At 42.7% G+C, this 20334-nt stretch overlaps 1 protein-coding gene across 1 annotated transcript in view; it reads right to left on the bottom strand.

Moving 5' to 3' along the window:
• CSMD1 (CUB and Sushi multiple domains 1) overlaps window positions 1–20334 on the bottom strand; it is a 2556145-nt gene that overhangs the window by 720941 nt on the left and 1814870 nt on the right. The window contains exons 14-15 of the mRNA XM_075598211.1: window positions 18355–18681; window positions 17234–17428 (exon numbers count right to left, since the gene is read on the bottom strand). Coding sequence (XP_075454326.1) covers window positions 17234–17428; window positions 18355–18681 — 522 coding nt within the window. The remainder of the gene's footprint in view (window positions 1–17233; window positions 17429–18354; window positions 18682–20334) is intronic.

Raw genomic sequence — 20334 nt, 5'->3', positions numbered from 1 at the left:
AAATGTATATCAAGTGCAAAAAGAGCCCACAAAATGTGCTAATATAGCTCTGAGGCACAGATCAAGTCGGTATCCAGTTATAGCCTGGAGTACAAGTTGAACAGGTAGTCCTCGTTATCCAACGTTTCACTTTACAACAAATGACATATCCAACGCTTTACAATGCAACACCAAGGGCCATTTTTTTATGCGTTTCGATGTGTTATCCAACGCCTGAATGCGTTATCCAATGCCTGATTGCGTTATCCAATGTCCACTGCCACCAATTAACATGGGACTCACTTTACAAAGGTTTCACTATCCAACGCTACTTCCAGAACGGATTTCGCTGGATAACCGAGGACTGCCTGTATATGGAAGGCGAGGATGTGAGCATACAAAAATAAGGCAGAGACCAGGATTGGGAGAGATATCCCAGAAGCAAGGAGGAGAAGCATGGATAGAAAGAGAACGTGTGAGGTTGATTTGTAGGGGGGTGTTTTAGTGCAGGAGGTATAGCTGTGTTGCGTCTGAGGGCGCAGGTAAGAAAGGAGTTCATGTGAACTGAGAAGTGGTGAAGGAAGGATAGATGGAGATATATAAATAGAGTTAGAGATATAATGATAGGAAGAGAAAATCGATGTCGCAGCCATTCAGACACAGGGACTCACCAGGAAAAAGTTAAAAAGGTATGTTTATTGGAGTTACTTAAAAAAAGACACCCAGGACGGACAAAAATAGAGAAGGACCTCCTCCTACGCGTTTCAGGCATGTACTGCCCTTTCTCAAGGAGTATCGAGTGAGCCGTGGGGGGAGCTATTTAAACCTCTCACCGGCTAATAAAGCAGATGATTAACACCTGGTAGATACAGTAAAGTTGTATTAAACTTGCATTGATTAGATAGAGTTTACATGGTGTAATGTAGACCATGTGGAAAATGCAAAGTTTGCCAACATGTTCAAAAATCCCAAATTTTCTCCAACAGTAAAAATACTAAAGAATTTAAAATAATCTCTTTCCTAAATTGTAACTCTGACCATATTATTTATATGATCACCTGCGGGTGCAATAAAAGATATGTGGGACTCACCACTAGAGCATTCAAGATAAGGATGCTTGAGCACATGAGACACATTGAAAATATGGATATTACTCATCCGGTCTCAAAGTCATTTTAAAGATTGTCAAAATGGCAGTCTTGAACACTTTAAATGTATTGCTCTGGAGAAAATTAAATTACACATCCGAGGTGGAGACAAAAATTCTTTATCAAAGAGAAGCATTTTGGATTTTTGCCATAGACACCATCATACCAAAAGGTCTCAACACTTAGTGGGACCTAAAAGTTTTTCTTTAATATGTCTTCATACCACTTTTTTCCTTCCCTTCTCCCCCTTTTCCCTCCCCCCTCCCCATTTCCCTCCCCCCCTTGTTTCCCCCCCCCCTCCCCTCCTTCTCTCCCTTCGCCCCCCCCCATTTCCCTTCACCTCCCCTCTTTCCCTTCCTTTCCCTTTCCTCTTTTTTTCTCATGTCCATTTATATACTGTTTATTTGGTTATACATGATCTAACTATATGCCAATTCCAAATAATGTTTATGATGATGTATATATATATTTTCTTTATATTTTATGTATTTATTATTTTCTTACTTATTGTTAATTTATTACATTAATATTTCCATGGTTGCATCTATAATTGGTTTACAATATAGACCTAAGACTAGATTCACATTTGTATTGTTCAATTATAAATTTAAGATTAATTCATATTACCTTACTCCTTGAATGTCCTAGTGATCTGCAATATGTGGGGATGACTTCCAGGCCCATCAAACGTCGTTTATACGAACATATTTATAACATATTTATAACATCACTAGGGGCCTGGTCTCACACAATGTGTCCAACCATTTTCTCCAAGTGCACAATAAAGACCCAAAGGGCCTTAAATGTGTGGCCATTGAGGCCATGACACTTAATTGGCGTGGAGGTGATATGAAAAGTATACTGGGAAGAAGAGAGTCCTTTTGGATCTACGAATTACAAACTTAGTATTTTTAATATATTAGTCACTTCACATTAAGGGCATATTATAGGAAAATATTGTTATAATGGTGACCCATATACGTAATGGTCACATCACATCAACTGGTGTCTCGATCCTCGTTCTGCTCAACATGCTTCTCTAGATAGCCATTGGGTGTATTATTATGGTCTCTTTGGTAAAAAATAACTGATTAGCAATGACTAATATGGAGTAGCATTCTAGAATCTCTATATGACCAAACTAATATACACTGTCACTACATTTATGTATGTTTTCATCAAGTGACGATTTGTTTACAATGCCATTGTTATCTATCTTTATATTTATATTTACTTTCATTCAATTATGTGTATTCAAACCAGATATTCTCATGTTTTAATTGTTGTCTTTTGTTTTATTTGTCCATGTTTATGTTTGTATTTGCTGAGCCTCCCAGTCCATTCGTCAGTATACCAACTGCGCATGACCAAGTTTTGGGATATGTGTATTGTACCTTTAAACTGGAACTATATTTACTGGGACACACAGGGACTTTTTTGTTATTATCTTTGCACCCCTGAGGAAGGAAGCAAGACTTTCGAAATGCGTAGGGTGGTCCTGCGTGAAACTCTACATTTTATTCATCTGATACCCCCCTTGGAAGCCCACTGCTGCAGCCTAACTATTGTTCGGCAGCGAATCTGCCACCATCTGCTAAACTACACTACTCGGCGGAGCCTGGGCGAGATGCCTCTGCAGGCAACGATCCCACGGCAGCCACTGCACATGCGCAGACCGAATTGGAGACAGAGGCAAACACCACAGACCGGAGAGGTCTGCTCCCGTGCACACAGGAGAGCTCCACGCCCAAACGCAGACGCTAGAGCCAGCAGCTGTTCATCCATCCAGTGATAAACAAAATATATCGTGCGCAACTAATAAACCTCTAATATAATCAGTGATACAATGTGTATTAATATATACCCTTCTAATTTTTACTCAACTGGTAAAACCACAAAAAAACCACAGTGTGAAAAAAAAAAAAAAAAAATCATAACCGTGTAATGTGATGTAGATAGCGTCTGCTGCTATTAAACAGAGGGTGGCTCGGCACCCCCCAAACACTGAAGATATGGAGACAAAAAAACAGCGCACAATGCAAATAGTGAAGTATGAAAGTAACAAGTGTATATTAAAATAGTGGATAAATATTCTGAGTACATCAAGGTATTAGGACATAAACATTGAGTGTGTTAAACACACAAGTTACCACTCGGCGGCCGCTCATACAGGCGTCAGGAGTATGTTTCCCTTGGCAGGCGTCTGGGACAGCAGCTGCGATGCTTTTCCTTCCTAGGAACACCTCTGCATTCGGTCACCGTCTCTGTGGGAAACTCCCCTCTGGTCAGCTGGGCTCCAGACGGATCGACCAATCTGCAGCCTGCAGATGCACTGGGAGGGTCCCCGGATTGGTCAGTGAGGACCTGGGTGGTTCGCAGAGCTCTCCGTTTAGTGCAGCCACAAGCAGGGGTGGACTGGCTGCAAAGTGACGTCACAGTGGCGATTTCAAAAGTACACAGCAAAAGCGGAAAAAAGTCTCTAAAGTGCCCAAATTGCACACATACTGTAGGATAGAGTAGCAATAAAACACTTGGACCAATTACATCCGAGACTTTTTTCCGTGATATTAGTGCTGAGCGCCATAGATATAACATCTTTTCCACTTCTACTTTCTGACCAGGGGTCAGAGTTATATCACAGGCAGCCGGCCTATTTTCTAGGACCCTTTTTTTCTTCCCTTCTTTTTTTCTTCCCATATTACCTTACTCACTATATAGTGTTCAAGTTATTATTCATAATCTCTTGAGAAATTGCCATATCAATTATAATTGCCCACACCTGTTATATACTATCAAGGGCAATGGTTTGGTATCAATAAATTAATTAATTAATTAATTCTTCATAACAATACATATTTACTCCATGGAACCATTGGATCAGTCTTAATGATGTTCCAACTATGTTTGTTTCTATCAATTCCTTTTTAATTATACCATGTAGACTATCTAATCAATGCAAGTTTAATACAACTTTATCTACCAGGTGTTAATCATCTGCTTTATTAGCCGGTGAGAGGTTTAAATAGCACCCCCCACGGCTCACTCCATACTCCTTGAGAAAGGGCAGTACATGTCTGAAACGCGTAGGAGGAGGTTCTTCTCTATTTTTGTCCGTCCTGGGTGTCTTTTTTAATGTAACTCCAATAAACATACCTTTTTAACTTTTTCCTGGTGAGTCCCTGTGTCTGGATGGCTGCGACATCGATTTTCTCTTCATATTCTGATGTCCCGGATCGAACTCGCGCCGGAGTGACGTCATCCATGTGCGCACGGAACAACATGAGGACAGAGAGAGTGAGAGCCAAGGACTGATTAGGATGGCTGTATCATGAGTATTGGTTACTCCAGGCTGATCCGGTCGTGCAGCGCATACTACATGGGTTACTCTGGTTATACAGCAGCACACTCTCCGTTACTCTCTCCGATGCTCCTAGTTCCCACTGCAATTGTATAAAGGTACTTAACCTTCAGGCATGTTACCTTTGAGCTTATAGACGGGTTGTTCTTTCTAGAGATATAATGAGGCTGGTAGAAAGAAGGGTGTATTTTGAAAAGAAGTGAGGTCAAAGCAAATAAAAATATTAGTGGCAGCATGGCAGCAAAAGTTTTGTGCTGTCTGGAATAGATAATGTCCTCCTTTCCAGCATAGTTCATAATCCAGTATTCAGGTATTGTGCACTTGTTTCACTCCTGTTCAACACCCTGTTCAATTTCACACTGCATTCTACTTAAAAAATGCTACTTTAAATGTATGCTGCTTGCCCCTGCATTGCTACTCTCCTAGTGTGTCTCTAGCTATATAGGTCTTACAAGTCACTTGACTGAATGAAGTTCAGCACAGCCAGCGAAGTTAGCACATGAGGCACATTTAAACAATTGGTACTTTTAAACAGGGTGTTGTCCTGTCTAGGTGTTACAAGTTGAATGTAGTCAAATAGACACATCAATGGGTGATTTCTATTCTTGCTTCCAGTCAACTGAGGGGCAAAACGTTCTCTACGCAGGTGGGGCTGGTCTTCTCTCTTGGTAGGGATAGACTTGCGTAGACTTACAGTACTTCACTGGTGGCCCTGTACTCTCATTCACAGATCTTCTATTGTCATTTCCCTGATGCCTGATCTTCTGACTTAGGCTGAAGCCCACTGCAATTGCTGGTGCGCCCGCCTTGCGTCCTGGTGGCGCATGCACAGCACTTCACTGTGATCTGCGGTCTGTACGGAGTTTGAGTAGGCTGTACGGAGTTTGATTGGGCACACGGGGCATGGCCAAAATGGTCCGGGTGGGTGTGACCATGACAGGTGTGGGGTAATGTGCGATATTGCTGTAGGTAAATACAAACACACACAGCTTTTCCCAAAACTCGTGACAAACCTTAAACAGGGGGAGCTGCAATTGTGAGCCTCCCAGCCCTGAAAATCAATCCACCCCCCCTGCTGCCAGATACAAGACGGAGGAACAGCCCTTAATTAAACAAAGTTGAAAGGAGGAGGAGGCAGAGGCTAGGGTCCCGCTGATTGACTCCCTGGCACACTACGTGACGTGTTGCCGCTCAGGATCACCATCCTGTTATAGCCCCTGCTGGCTGACGTGTCACAGTGTGCAGTGAGCCTGGGAGCGAGGCGTCACTGGGGCCAGGTAGGGAGGAGATAAGGGGCTGGTGAGAGGCACTCAAACAGCCACACGCGCTGCTGGCTTCAGCGGCGACCTAGCCTAAGCTTCTGGATTACCTTACAGTATGTGGATTTTCGGACTGGGTGCACTAAAATGGCCCATGTCACTCTTCGCTACTTATGCAGCACATCACTCCATTGTTTTGACTTTTGGGCATCCCTTGAAAAGTAGCCTGATATCTAAAAAGATTATTAACCTCCCTTCTTTCCTGAGAAGCACTCAGGCTCATAGAAATCGTCTGGCACATAGTTTCAACCATCTGTTCAGGTCTGGGTCCCAGTGTTACCTTTCCTGACTATCATCACCACTACCTTTTGTTGATTTCACAGTGGTTATCGATAATCAGTATCTGAAGGCACTGAGTGCTTACACGATCCTCCTGCTCACTTACTTCTTTAATAAACTGAGTGAACAGTCCACTTGTTTATGCACAAAGTGATGGGAAAAAAAGGCACTGGTACTCAGGAAACAAGGAAAATGAATGATGTCCAAGGGAGCATATACCCATAAAAATGAATGATTTAATGGATCATGCAAAAACAGCTACTGTACATTACGGGGTACACAGACCCCCATCAACGCATTTCGAGCGTAAGCTCTTTCTCAAGGTGACTATCAAATGTACTCACCAGTCTTTAAATACCCATGAGCCGCGCTGCTGTCCACTCGCCGATCACTTCCTGAAACCCTCAGGAGTGACGCGAACGTGATGACATCAGCGCGTACCATGGAACATACAAAATCCTACAACTTTTTGATCAAATACATAAAAACAATTGCAATGGAAAAAACACGCATTAGAATACTCGGTATGACTTTCAAAAATGGAAAAACAAAACCAAAAAGGACATATTTAAAAAGAAACATCATAAATTAAATGAATATCTCTAATAAAAGAAAGAAAATACCTAACAATAAGACGGACATATTAACTAATGTATAAATTCATATAGGTCTATAATAGTGCGAAACAATGACCGCTCTAAATACATACACATACTGTATGTTTAAAATGTCAACATCTATTGAAAAAAGGAAAAATCGTGTAATGAACTGTAAAGAAACTGAGAATGAAGTGACTGAGGGTGACTAATGTATTCAATAATATAATAAACAAAATAAATGTATTAATTAATCATAGTTGTTATAATGAAATATTATATGTTAATTAATGTACTACTGATATTAAAAACCATATGCTTAAACAATATATTTAATGAATTCATATTTAAATTCAATATCCACACCACATTGGTTTTGATAGAACTATAACACACATAGGGTAAATATAGATGAGGACAATGTACAGAACAGGAGAAGTTGATCTAGAAATTAGATGAGAATGTGTGGATACCTATAAGGTGTAGATATAGATCTTGAATAGTAGTCCAACTATCTCATATGATAAACAAATTATCTATAATGATAAACCGCCCTTCTCCCGACATAACCTGCATAACATGCAGGACAACCCCCAAATCATAAGGCAACAAATTCAACAGCAATAGCAATGGAACAGATAATTATTAATCAATGTAGATATGGTGCCAAATCCCAATCAGAGTTGAGGCCATAGGGTATTCTGGTCTTTAATGTAAAAATCCAGTAAAGTTCTCGTTTATCTAGAAGTTCCACCCTATTGCCCCCTCTGATGGGATTTGGCACATGCTCTATCCCCATGTAAGAAAATGTATCAATGTTTCCTAATCTGTAGTTGGTAAAATGTTGTGCCACTGGGTGAACAAGATCTCCCTTTTAAATAAGTCTCATATGTTCCCTAATACGAGTTTTCAGGGCACGAGTGGTACGGCCCACATACTGCTTACCACATCCGCAATTTAAAATATAAATCGCGAATGTGGTATCACAGTTGATGAATGATGTAATAGGGAACTTGAACCCAGTGACAAACGATGTGAACGATGAATCAGGCAATATATATGTGCATGAGATACACTAATAAACATATTATTTATTGACATTAATATGTTTATTAGTTCAGATGTCTATAGGAAACCTAATTCACGCAACACTTTTTTAAGAGCTGACAGCTGCCATCCCAAGTCCCTTCTGAGAAACATTCTGATTGGTCAATTAATAAGATTAAAAAGAATTTGTTCCAACAATGAGGATTTTATCAAACAATCTCATGAACTTCTGACCAGGTTCCAGGATAGGGGCTACTCATCCACAGATCTGGAAAAAGCATTAGAGGAAGTGAATAAAATCACCAGGGAAGAATTATTGGTTAAACAAAGGAAAAAATATTCATCGTTCACATCGTTCACTTTATTTTTGTTTTACACAATTCCTTGGCTTTTTTTCAGAGCACCACGCATGTTTTTTTCTTTTCACTTGTTTATGCAGTCTTAGTCATATATTAACAGAGTTCTTGTACTTGGTTCCCCTCAGGACCTAAAATAGTCTCATGGCATCTATGCATTTTTTACTTACGCACTCTTTTTGCATGTTACGCACTAAAAAATTTCAAGGTATTGAATGTATGCCGACAACATTTTTTCATCACTACTTAATGGACCAGTACCTATAATAGAGTTCTTCTCCAGTGGCAGTAATACCATAAGCATTTTCAGTACGAGTAAATTAAATCAGCAGCCTCTCCCCTTAAACTCTGGGACGGGTGTTGCCTCTTTACACTGTCCCTACACTGCCATTCCTCTAGCATTCTTGTGGCCTGAGCTACTCACATTTCATATTATTCTTCCCCTGTAGTGACTGGAACTGCACCAGAGAATGTCTTTAACTTCTTGTATGGGCCTCCTTCTATACTAGGAACCATCCAGTTTCTTACTATTTGGTGTCTATTATTGATTTGACAGGCTAGCAAAACTTCATTATGATGGTAACAGGTGCCCCCTCAGGTAGCTTACACAATATTATTCCTTGCGGCAAGAATACATTCTCACTCCGACACCTACTCTGCACTCTTTGGATATTCATCTTAATAATCCAGATACAGAATCCTATAAATACCGTACATGCACAGAAAAGGGGTGCTGTGGAGTGGATTTTCTGACAAATTCAAGAACGTTCCAGAACAATCCTCACCCACTGGGTACAACGTGTCAGGAATCGGCGTCCTCCGCGCTCTCCACACAGAGCACTCTTTCCCCTCAGGGAGTCCCTGGACACACAAAACAATCCTGCCTTACCAACCTCTGCGGCTCCTCGCCCCTGCCGCCGTCACGGGATCACTCCCCTCGGCGATTCCTCTGCTCAGCGCCGGGCGCGCCCACGCCCTCCCGTACGCACACCTGCACCATCCACTGGCCCGGTCCATGCACGTACACGCGTTACGGAGTGCGCTCATTCTGCACACTCTTCTTTATCTAGCTCCTCTCTGCTCTCAGTCTTTGCTCGACATAGTCTCTGTATGGAAGTACTTCGGGATTCTCTCAGTGTTTTCATAGGTTCTGACGCGGCTTGTACGACTACTCCCTCTGGCTCTCGATCTCGGCACTCCTTGGACAACACTCACTCTGGTAACCCCTTGAACACGGCTTGGACTAGGACCTATCTCCGCTCTCCACTCCCTGACCTCGGCATGGCATTCTTCACTCTATCTCTACAACCGGTACCGGCAAGTTTTGTCTACCTTACTACACCTGGCCTGGCAACACTTTATACCACACTCCAGACACGCTCCCTTTGCTGCGGGTGCGTGTATTACCACTTCCCCCTACAGCTCAGGGTACGGGTCTGGTCTGCGGGCAGTACCGGCGTAACATTATGTCGAGCCCACAAGACGCAGACCAGACCGAACTTCAACAGTTTCTCTCCAATTTGCTTCAGCAAAACCAGGCCATGGCGGATCAAATTGTGGCACTTACACGCCAGGTCGCAGTACTCTCAGACCGAGTGCCGACCGCGACCTCGCCAGATGTAAGCCCCCACTCCGCAAGCGCAGTTAGCAGCTCCAATGTAAGGATTCCTCCCCCCAAGCCTTATGCAGGTGAACTGCAAGAATGTAGGGGTTTCCTAAACCAGTGTGAGGTGCAGTTTGAAATGGCCCCCCATCTCTACAATACTGGTCGCAAGAAGGTAGCCTACATTTATAACCTCCTCACTGGCAGCGCCCTAGCTTGGGCTTCCCCGGTTTCGGAGCGACGTTCTAATCTTACCCAAGATTACCCGGCATTTAAAGCAGAGTTCCAACAAGTTTTCGATTCCCCCGCTCGTCGGGAGATGGCATCTGTTTCTCTTCTCCAGATCACTCAGGGACGGCAAATGGTGACACAGTATGCTGTGGAATTCCGGACTCTAGCAGCCGAGACTAAGTGGGGACAAGAGGCTCTCGTCTCCGTATTCTGGCAAGGCCTGTCAGATCCCATCAAGGATGAACTCTCTCGCCAATCCAGGCCGGATCAATTGGAGGTCCTCATTGATTTGGCCATCCGAGTGGATCAACGTATCCAGGTACGCCGCTCAAAGCGTCAGCGCACTCGCTTCCATAACTTTCAAGATCCGTTCTCCAGTACTCCCAGCAGCACTCCTGCTCCCCCAAGTGCTACCACATCTCTTCGTCCTGCACTGGAGTTGCCAGAGCCAATGCAATTGGGGGTACAACGCATCCGCACACCGATACGGCAGTTCCGCCACGCTGGGGGATTGTGTTTCTACTGCGGATCCATGGAGCATCTGGTTCGGGAATGTCCACTGCATCCGGGAAACGGGAACACCCAGTGAGTACATAGGGGCTCTCTCTGGGTGTAATGTCTCCACGTCCCCTTCATAAAGGTGAACTCCCTAAGAAACTTACATTTCCAGTCTCCCTTTCAGGCGATAAGTTCCAGACTTCTACCGCCGCTTTCATTGACTCGGGAGCTGGAGGAAACTTCGTGGACCTTGAATTCGCCAGGTTAAACCGCATACCGCTCGTGAGGAAGAAGGTTCCGATCGCACTCGTCGGTATCGATGGATGTCCTCTTACCCCGGCCCACATCTCCTTAGAGACGGCCCCCTTGCTTCTATCCTCACATCTGCACAAGGAAATCTTAGTTCTCGATGCCATTCACGCTCCTGGGATACCCATAACTCTTGGTCTTCCTTGGCTACAGCTTAACAATCCTCTCATTGACTGGACTTCCTCTGCTCCCATCTCCTGGAGGCCGAGGTCAGACGAGACTCATCAACTGCTGGCCAATACCTCTGTTCCCGAAGTTATTCTACCTTCTGTTTACCACCAATTCCGGGACGTTTTCAATACGGTACAGTCAGATCTTTTGCCGCCACACAGGACTTACGATTGTCCGAACGATCTGGTTCCAGGTTACTCCCTACCCAAGTCCAAGACCTACCCCTTGTCGTTACCAGAATCTCACGCTATGGATGAATATATCCAGGAGAATCTCAAGAAAGGCTTTATACGTCACTCCAATTCCCCAGCAGGGGCTGGGTTTTTCTTCGTCAAAAAAAAGGACGGGTCGTTGAGGCCTTGCATCGATTACAGGGGTTTGAACTACATAACTATCAAAAACCGTTACCCCCTTCCCCTTATTACCGAACTGTTCGATAAATTACAGGGGGCCAAGATTTTTTCCATGTTAGATCTACGTGGTGTCTATAACCTGGTGCGCATCAGGAAGGGGGATGAATGGAAAACGGCCTTCAACACGCGTAGTGGACACTACGAGTTTCTTGTAATGCCTTTCGGCTTATGTAATGCTCCCGCTGTCTTCCAGGATTTCATCAACGACGTCTTTCGTAAGGTACTCAATATTTTTGTTATAGTATACTTGAATGATATCCTGATTTTTTCCAAAGATCTCCAGGACCATTTACGCCACACCTCCTACGTCCTTTCCCGTCTCCGTGAACACCATTTGTATGCCAAACTGGAGAAGTGCACATTTCATCAAACCTCTACTCCGTTCCTGGGGTACATCATTTCTGATGAGGGGTTTATGATGGACTCCGGTAAACTTCAAGCAGTCACTGAATGGCCAAGACCCAATTCTCTCAAGGCCATACAACGTTTTTTAGGGTTCGCTAATTACTATTGTAAGTTTATACGGAGTTTTTCTACCATTGTGGCACCCCTCACTGCGCTCACCAAGAAAGGAGCTGATCCTTCTGCTTGGTCATCCGAAGCCATCTCCGCCTTCGAGACACTCAAGGAAGCTTTTATATCCGCACCTATTCTCCGTCATCCCAACATTGAACTTCCCTTCGTCCTGGAGGTCGACGCTTCTGATTGCGGCGCTGGAGCTGTTCTTTCTCAGAGACCCACGCCTCTAGATAAGATACATCCCTGTGCATATTTTTCCAAGAAATTCTCATCTGCCGAGAGGAACTATGACGTGGGTAACAGGGAACTTCTGGCCGTGAAGATGGCTCTTCAAGAGTGGAGATACCTGCTGGAGGGGTCGAAAGAGCCGTTTACTATTCTCACGGACCACAAGAACCTTCTTTACATAGAAAACGCTCGACGCCTTGGTCCACGACAGGCTCGTTGGGCTCTTTTTTTCTCGATTCGATTTTCCCCTTTCCTATATCCCCGGGATCAAGAACGTAAAGGCAGACGCACTCTCCCGAATACATTCTTCTGGAGAGTCCAGAGGAACCTTTGGAGACTATCCTTCCACAAGAGAGGATTTTCGCCACGTCTTCTTTCAAGAATCTTGACAAGATTTTGCACTCCCAGAGATGCATTCCCAAGGACTTGGTCGTTCCCAACAACAAACTCTTCGTACTGTCCAAATTTGTTCCAGAGGTCCTGTCTTGGGGTCACTCCTCCAAATCTGCAGATCATCCAGGTTTTAAGAAGACTACTGATCTCATTCGTCGGAATTTCTGGTGGCCAAGGATGTCTCAAGATATTCTGGAGTTTACCCGCGCCTGCCCCACGTGTGCTCAAAGCAAGACTCTCCATCAAAAGCCTCAGGGTTTTCTGTTACCTCTTCCAGTTCCTGACCGCCCCTGGTCCCACATTTCGATGGACTTCATCGTGGAGTTGCCCAGGTTCAGAGGAATGAACACTATCTTGGTTGTCGTGGACAGGTTCTCGAAGATGTCCCATTTTATTCCACTTAAAGGATTACCCACCTCCCCCGCCCTTGCTGATATCTATACGGAGCAGATTTTCCGGATTCATGGGATCCCTTCGTCCATTGTTTCTGACAGAGGTTCTCAGTTCGTATCCAAATTTTGGAGAGCTTTCACGAAGAGATTGGGCATCTCTTCTTCTTTCTCTTCCGCCTATCATCCTCAGTCCAATGGACAAACGGAGAGAATTAATCAATCCCTGGAGAAGTACCTGAGATGTTTCATATCCGATTTCCATATCTGATTGGGCTCAACTCTTTTCTTGGGCAGAGTATGCCGTCAATTCTGCCAAAAATGAGGCCACACGGGAGTCGCCCTTTTTTTATAAATTATGGGTTCCACCCTCCCTGTCTTCCCATCCCCAACATCCCTTCTGGAGTACCAGCCATAGATGAACGCATTTCTTCCCTCCAAACCGCATGGTCCAGGATTCAGTCTACCCTTCTCAACTCCTCCCGCAGGTCGAAACTACAGGCTGATCGTCGTCATCGTTCGGCGCCCAGTTACAAACCAGGGGATTTGGTATGGCTCTCCTCTAAGAATATCCACCTCAAGGTACCATCTCCTAAACTGGCACCTAAGTTCCTGGGTCCCTTCCCTATTTGTGAACAAATCAATCCCAGGGCATACCGGCTCCAACTACCACCCAGTATGAAGATTCCCAATGTCTTTCATGTGTCCGTCTTAAAACCATTCATCTCCAGTCACTTCTTTCTGGATCAGACTTGTAAACCGGACCCCATTACTGTCCAAAATAACGAGGAATACAAAGTTCACTCTCTCTTGGATTCTTGCCTATACAGGGGCCAGCTCCAGTTCTTGGTGCAGTGGAAGGGCTTTGGCCCTGAAGAGAGATCCTGGGTACCTTTAAAGGACATTCATGCCCCAGCCCTTCTTAAGTCCTTCAGGAAAAAGTTTACAGAGAAACCGTTCATGGACCGTCCTGAGGCCGTTCCTGAGGCCGTTCCTGAAGAGGGGGGTACTGTCAGGAATCTGCATCCTCCGCACTCTCCACACAGAGCACTCTCTCCCCTCAGGGAGTCCGTGGACACACAAAACAATCCTGCCTTCCGAACTCTGCGGCTCCTCGCCCCTGCCGCCGTCGCTGGATCACTCCCCTCGGCGATTCCTCTGATCAGCGTCGGGCACGCCCACGCCCTCCCGCACGCACACCTGCACCATCCACTGGCTCGGTCCACACACGTACACGCATTACGGAGCGTGCTCATTCTGCACACTCTTCTTCCCGTCCCCCGGACCTCAGGCTCCGCCCCCGCACACCACACGAGCATACTCAGGTTACCAACAAGACTCACCTGGCCTGTTATGCCTGCACCAATCTGCACTGTCTCCCTGTAGCTCTTCCTGTCCCACCTCCGTTCCTAATTGGACCTTCCTGCTTTATCTAGGTCCTCTCTGCTCTCAGTCGTTGCTCGACATAGTCTCTGTATGGAAGTACTTCTGGATTCTCTCAGTGTTTTCACAGGTTCTGACGTGGCTTGTACGACTACCCCCTCTGGCTCTCGATCTCGGCACTCCTTGGACAACGCTCACTCTGGTAACCCCTTGAACACGGCTTGGACTACGACCTATCTCCGCTCTCCACTCCCTGACCTCGGCAAGGCATTCTTCACTCTATCTCTACAACCGGTACCAGCAAGTATTGTTTACCTTACTACACCTGGCCTGGCAACACTTTATACCACACTCCGGACACGCTCCCTTTGCTGCGGGTGCGTGTATTACCACTTCCCCCTTCAGCTCAGGGGACGGGTCTGGTCTGGGGGCAGCACCGGCGTAACACAACGTAACCATGCCTTTATCTGACTGTATTTATTGCTTAGGGAAATGTATTGTGTGTCATTCACACCAATCAATAATGTCAAAAGTGCCTCGAATGTAATCCCTGGTTACTTTCCTTAGACGGACTTCTATATGCTACAGCGGGGGCTAAAATTCTACTCCCCATTATGGCTGGTGCATTCCCACTACCTGAGCAGTGGCCAAAGGTTAGACAATAGGACACGCCACCAGGCTGTGCATAATAAAAATGTTTTTATATGAAAAAGGGCCCAGCTGCCGGCGCGGCAGCATGAGAGGGAGGCGTGGTGACGCGCCGACAATGTCAAAAGCCTGGAACAATCATTGTGGAGGAAGGCCTGCAGCTGGGGAGAGTTGGGGCCCAGTAGCAACGAGAGATTGGGCCCAAATGCTTTGTCCAGCCGACTGGCCCCCACAGCCACCGGGCCCAGGACACTTGTCCCGGCTGTTACCCCCTGTTGGTGGTCCTGCTGAACAGCTGTAAAGCTACACATTTCCTCAATCTAGTTATAGAGAGAAGGGTTTCTGGTAACCTACCATTAAATATTTAAGAATATTGACTTTTTTTTTTTTTTTTTTTTTTAGAGTTTTAAGTAAACGTAGTGCATTTTCAAGTTGTTTTTAGGAAACCTCAATAAGGTAGGTTAGGTTAAAATCATTTAAATGCAAGTTTATTTCTATGACCTTATCATATAGAAATACTGTAGCAATCATCTGCCTCTCACTGTAACATGGTGTTACAAGTGGGAGGACTTTCCTTTTTAACATTTAATGGATACAGTTCTAGGAAACGAATACCTGGAATACTCATATGGACGACGGTGCTAGATACTTGTAAGTTGCACTTACTGTGCATTTTTTCATTTATTTGTTTTTTTTAACAAATTGCCTTTCCTTTCCCTTTTCCTCCTACTTACATGTTTTCACTGTGAAATAATATATAAAAAAAAAGATATATCAGAGAAAAATTAAATAAAAATAAAAGATTGCTCAAATATGATTTTCAGTAATAAATGAATTTACCAAAGAAATATATGGATGAGTTCACTTTTATCAATGTAGCCATGCCTGGTTTGGCTACAAGTCTGCCCTCCCTGACATAAAAGCCCTGGTAATAATGCGATCAGTTTCAGGATCAATAATCCTGGGTTTTCCTCACAGAAGCCACTTCATTGAGTGACAGGGGAGGAGGTGGGACAAGGCCTGTTTTCTGCCCAATCCTGGGCTTAGACCTTGTACCTTCCTCCTTTGTACTTAAGAGGCTGCACCACTAAATTTAGTCAGAGTGTCTCTTCCCCTGAAAGAAACAGGTAGTCATGCAGAGGTGTGCTCGGATCTGACAACTACTGTCCCCTCCCCTTTGGGGAGTGAGGAGTGCTACCTTTCCCCTGACTATTAGGGAGTCAGGGATGAGATAGAACTGGCTTTGGAGGCCTCAAGCCCCAGAGTTAGAATCCAGGGACCATCCGAATGGGGAGTCCCAAGAAGTGTATTCTGTATCCAGTGTATGCTGTACAGAGGCAATAAAGTGTTTCTGTGTTCAATTATACTCCTGCCTTGGTGTGCAATCAATCTGGGGGAGTGGAAGTAAGTTCTCCTGCAGGGATTGTCTCCACATCCCTGGAGGCTGCAGAAGAGGGAGGCCCTGTACCAACAGAGATAAAGACCAGTAATGTGCCCCAGAACCCATTCCAGAAGTCCCCACATCCACCGGCGGACAACTCAGGATTCTGTGAACCAGCACGTAATCTGCATCATGTCATGTAATGGCAAAATCTCCCAAAGGGTGGGGGAAACAGCGTTACATAAAAATAAAACATGTCTATAAATATGCAACAAACTATTTTAACAGCCTTTACACTTTTTTGTTACATGCTACAGTATTGATCAACCTCTGCTCATCTATTCAGACAGCAAAACTGACAAAGCAGGAACTCTATATTTAAAAAGTGTAATTTGCAATATACTTGTATTTGCCTTAGTTTAAAAGGCACACAATATTTATAAAATGTTCATAATGTGTGTAACTGAAAATAACAACATAAAACATTAACATGACAGTACCTAGTAAATTACACAATGTAGACCGAGTAGGTTATTGTAAATAAAATAGGATAAGATGGGCCATGTTTATTAAATAGTGTTACACTACTGTATAAAACACCTTACAGACAAAAAGGCTATGATTCAGTAAGCTATGGAATGGGATATACAGTAGCACTCATCACATTTGGATGGTAGTTACAGATGTAACCAACATTATTGCAATGTTTGGCTCTTTGCAGTGGGACACAAGTCTCCAGCGTGAGAAGCAACCATTTTTAAAAATCCGCCGAGTGGAAGAAGGAGGCAGGGCTTTTCCACCATTTCACTCGTGGGAGTGAGCCAAACATTGCAATAACATAGGCTGAATCTGTAGTACAAGATTGGGGTGGGATACCCCACATCGTGGCTTAGCAAATCCTGGCCTTGGTGTCTTATGCCTAAGAACTGCCTTGTGAATATAGCCCTATTTTCATTAAAATAAATTCATATTTTATATTTATCACCTTCACATCTTGGAACTGCAGAACTCCATACAACATTTCCATCCTGTATAAAACATGTGATAGACTCAGATCCTTGAGTTTTGATGAAGCCTTCATCACAATGAAAAGATACAGAGCTTCCAAGCAGAAATCTGTCTCCAAACCGTCTTCCATTTATTGGAATTCCAGGATCATGACATTCATTTTGACCAAAGGCTGTCAAGGACAGAGTATTACAAATATTACACATACATAGATATAAAGCAATTCAAAATAAAAGTGGAGTAAACATATGATACATGTACATGGTCCATCTGCCTGCAAAGTTAAACTGGCTATATCCTTGTAGAAAATGGTATGCCCCCACTTATTTAATACTGTATATCTAAAACAGAGCTCCACATAATTTCTCCTAAACCTGGCCCACTATAACCTTTTTCCATCACAGTAAACTTAACTGCCATATCTCCTTTCACTAGAACATTTTGCCTTGGTGTGACGATGTATGGAAAAGCTATATCACATTTTAATCTTATCTGCAACTGTTACATATGCCTATAACATATTTTATCTTTAACTGTTCATGCAATGTCTTTACATATAATGTATAACCTTGTTTATTTAATGTAACCATGTATTGTCAACATAACTCTATGCCCAGGACATACTTGAAAACGAGTGGTAACTCTCAATGTATTACTTCCTGGTAAAACATTTGTATAAATAAATAAATAAATAAACAATTCTTTGCCCAACAACTCCAGTCAATTAGAAAAACAAAACCAACAAAACACACATACTGTACTGTACATATTTTAGAGCACAAACAACACTTTACCAAAGCTATTATAAACATTAGAAAAGGTTTCAATAAATAAATCTACATTAATGGAGTATGTGCTGGGTCACCACTGATATATATGTGTGTTATTAAAGAGAGCGAAAAAGAGGGAGAGGGAGAAAGAGGTACAGTAAGTGTAAGGGAGATATTCATTATATATTTTTACAGCTTTTAAGGCTATAGCAAAATCTTTTCTGTATATACTGTATATCTTGAAGTTCTTAGTATCAAACATGCAACAGCAATATTAACTCTAGCAGCAGCGTTAAGGTACTTTTTGTAAATTAAATTACTTGCTTACTTGTATAGGTGATATTAAATCCTCTTCCAGTGGTTGAATGATCTGATTGAAACTCTAATCGTACAATATGGCTATTGCTGGCTATTTGAGAAGGTACTTCATTTCCAGAAAAAGTACCAAGAGCTGGCAGTTCAGAAATACCCTCATCCTTTACAGCAACATAATCAAACTGAGGTTCCACGCCAAAGTCATTAAATATGAGATGGATCCGGCTTCCTGGCTCAGAAATTATTAACCATATGCAATTCATGTTGTTTCCATATTCTTCAGGGTAGTTTGGTGAAAGAATTATTCCAGACGGTGTAGTAAAATTGAAGAAACATGAAACTGTTGGAATTAAGCACAGATTTAATTACGTGAATCTACATTTAGTTAATACCTTAATTAGCACCCTGTAAAAACAATTTCTTACACATGCCAAAAGTCTGTTGATTGTGGAGTTTTTGTGGAATTTAATAGATTATTATAACACGTTGACTGATTCATTCATTTGGAGCAGATACATGTAAAGAATTGCAGAAAAAAAAGCGAATTTGGTCATAGAAACAGAATAATTACTTTCCATAAAAATTTCTAGTTTGGTATCTACAAATATAGCTGATGTTATTACAGTACTTCCATTAATGCTCGTTAATGCGGGAAATAACGTAAAAACATGTATTCAAGTATTACCATTGTTTGAAATAGTGCTGTGATAAATCTTGGATTAAATAAGGCAACAGCGATAACATAACTCATCTCATAATGAGAGAAATGACACTTGCTATATCTGTCATTCAGATAACATTTTTTGTGTAGTTCACAATGAAACCCTCAGTGTATGTTAGTTTGTATTTCATTCAGCATTTTTTCCCATACTGTAGCACAAGACGAATCCAGAATGTGTTGTTTTGTCCCCTGATTTCTTACCAATTCTAAGGTTTTTTTCCCCCTGCACCTATAGTAAATCAAATACCTCCAAGTAGACTGGAATTATCATACTGTGAAATTTTGTCCCACCCTTAGAAAATCTATCAAATGACTACTTTTCCACGAAAGCTAAATTGTGTATTTTGTTCCAATTACGCCATTTTCAATTTTTCATGGACAACTGTAATGTTCTATGCCATCAGTGAATAAATATGCAGTGGGTCAACAATCTACAGATATACAGTAGCCCACATTATTGCATTCATTATTGTGGGTTAAGATTCACAATTCGTGCAATTTTGAAACACACTTTGTATTGAATTGCAATTCACATGATATCATGTTAAAACTTGAAGCAGCAGAAACTCGGTGTCGTGTGATAATGGGTGCAAGAACACTGGCTACATCTGTGCATAAAATCAGCTTTTAGTTATGCAAAGATAAAAATAAACATCTGTTAAATTAAAAGGATATGGTAAAAATTGGTAATTGAGTTCATGTAAAGTTAAATACAAGTTTGATCAGTTCATAATAAAGGGGTTTTTCTGCAAGACAGGGAGGGTTTAAAAATTGTTACCTTTGCATTGTAGGTGTATTGGGAAACTTTATACCAGATTTTCATTACAAATTACATTTATTTGCATCAAGAATTAGATACATGACTATTGTATGTACAGTATATATAATCTTTATTTTATACTGTAGTGTCATCCTTGTACATAGCACTTCACAGCAGTAATACATGTAACATAATAATATAAGCAAAAGGGAGTCAAGTACACTAAATATAGGAAAAAATCAAAATGTCGCAAAAAGGGGAATTTAATGACTATAAAAAGTCATGGTTGCATCCAGAATTTCGGTGCAAACATGCACCTTCATCAGGATGGGTTCCTATTTTTGGTGTGCTTGACTCCCTTTTGCTCATGATTGTTACTCCTTGACCGGACCATTTGTCTTAGCATCCATTTTGTCATTTTCTTTACTTAAGACCCCTTGCAGGGGCTTCCCAAGTACTTGTCCTGATTTCTCCTCTTTTTATAGTACATAATAATATAACACATAATGGGA

Source organism: Ascaphus truei, chromosome 4, assembly GCF_040206685.1.
Source record: "Ascaphus truei isolate aAscTru1 chromosome 4, aAscTru1.hap1, whole genome shotgun sequence".
Classification (NCBI taxonomy): Eukaryota; Metazoa; Chordata; class Amphibia; order Anura; family Ascaphidae; genus Ascaphus; species Ascaphus truei.
The sequence above is the reverse complement of the archived record's forward strand: the minus strand, read 5'-3'. Positions and strand labels throughout refer to the sequence as shown.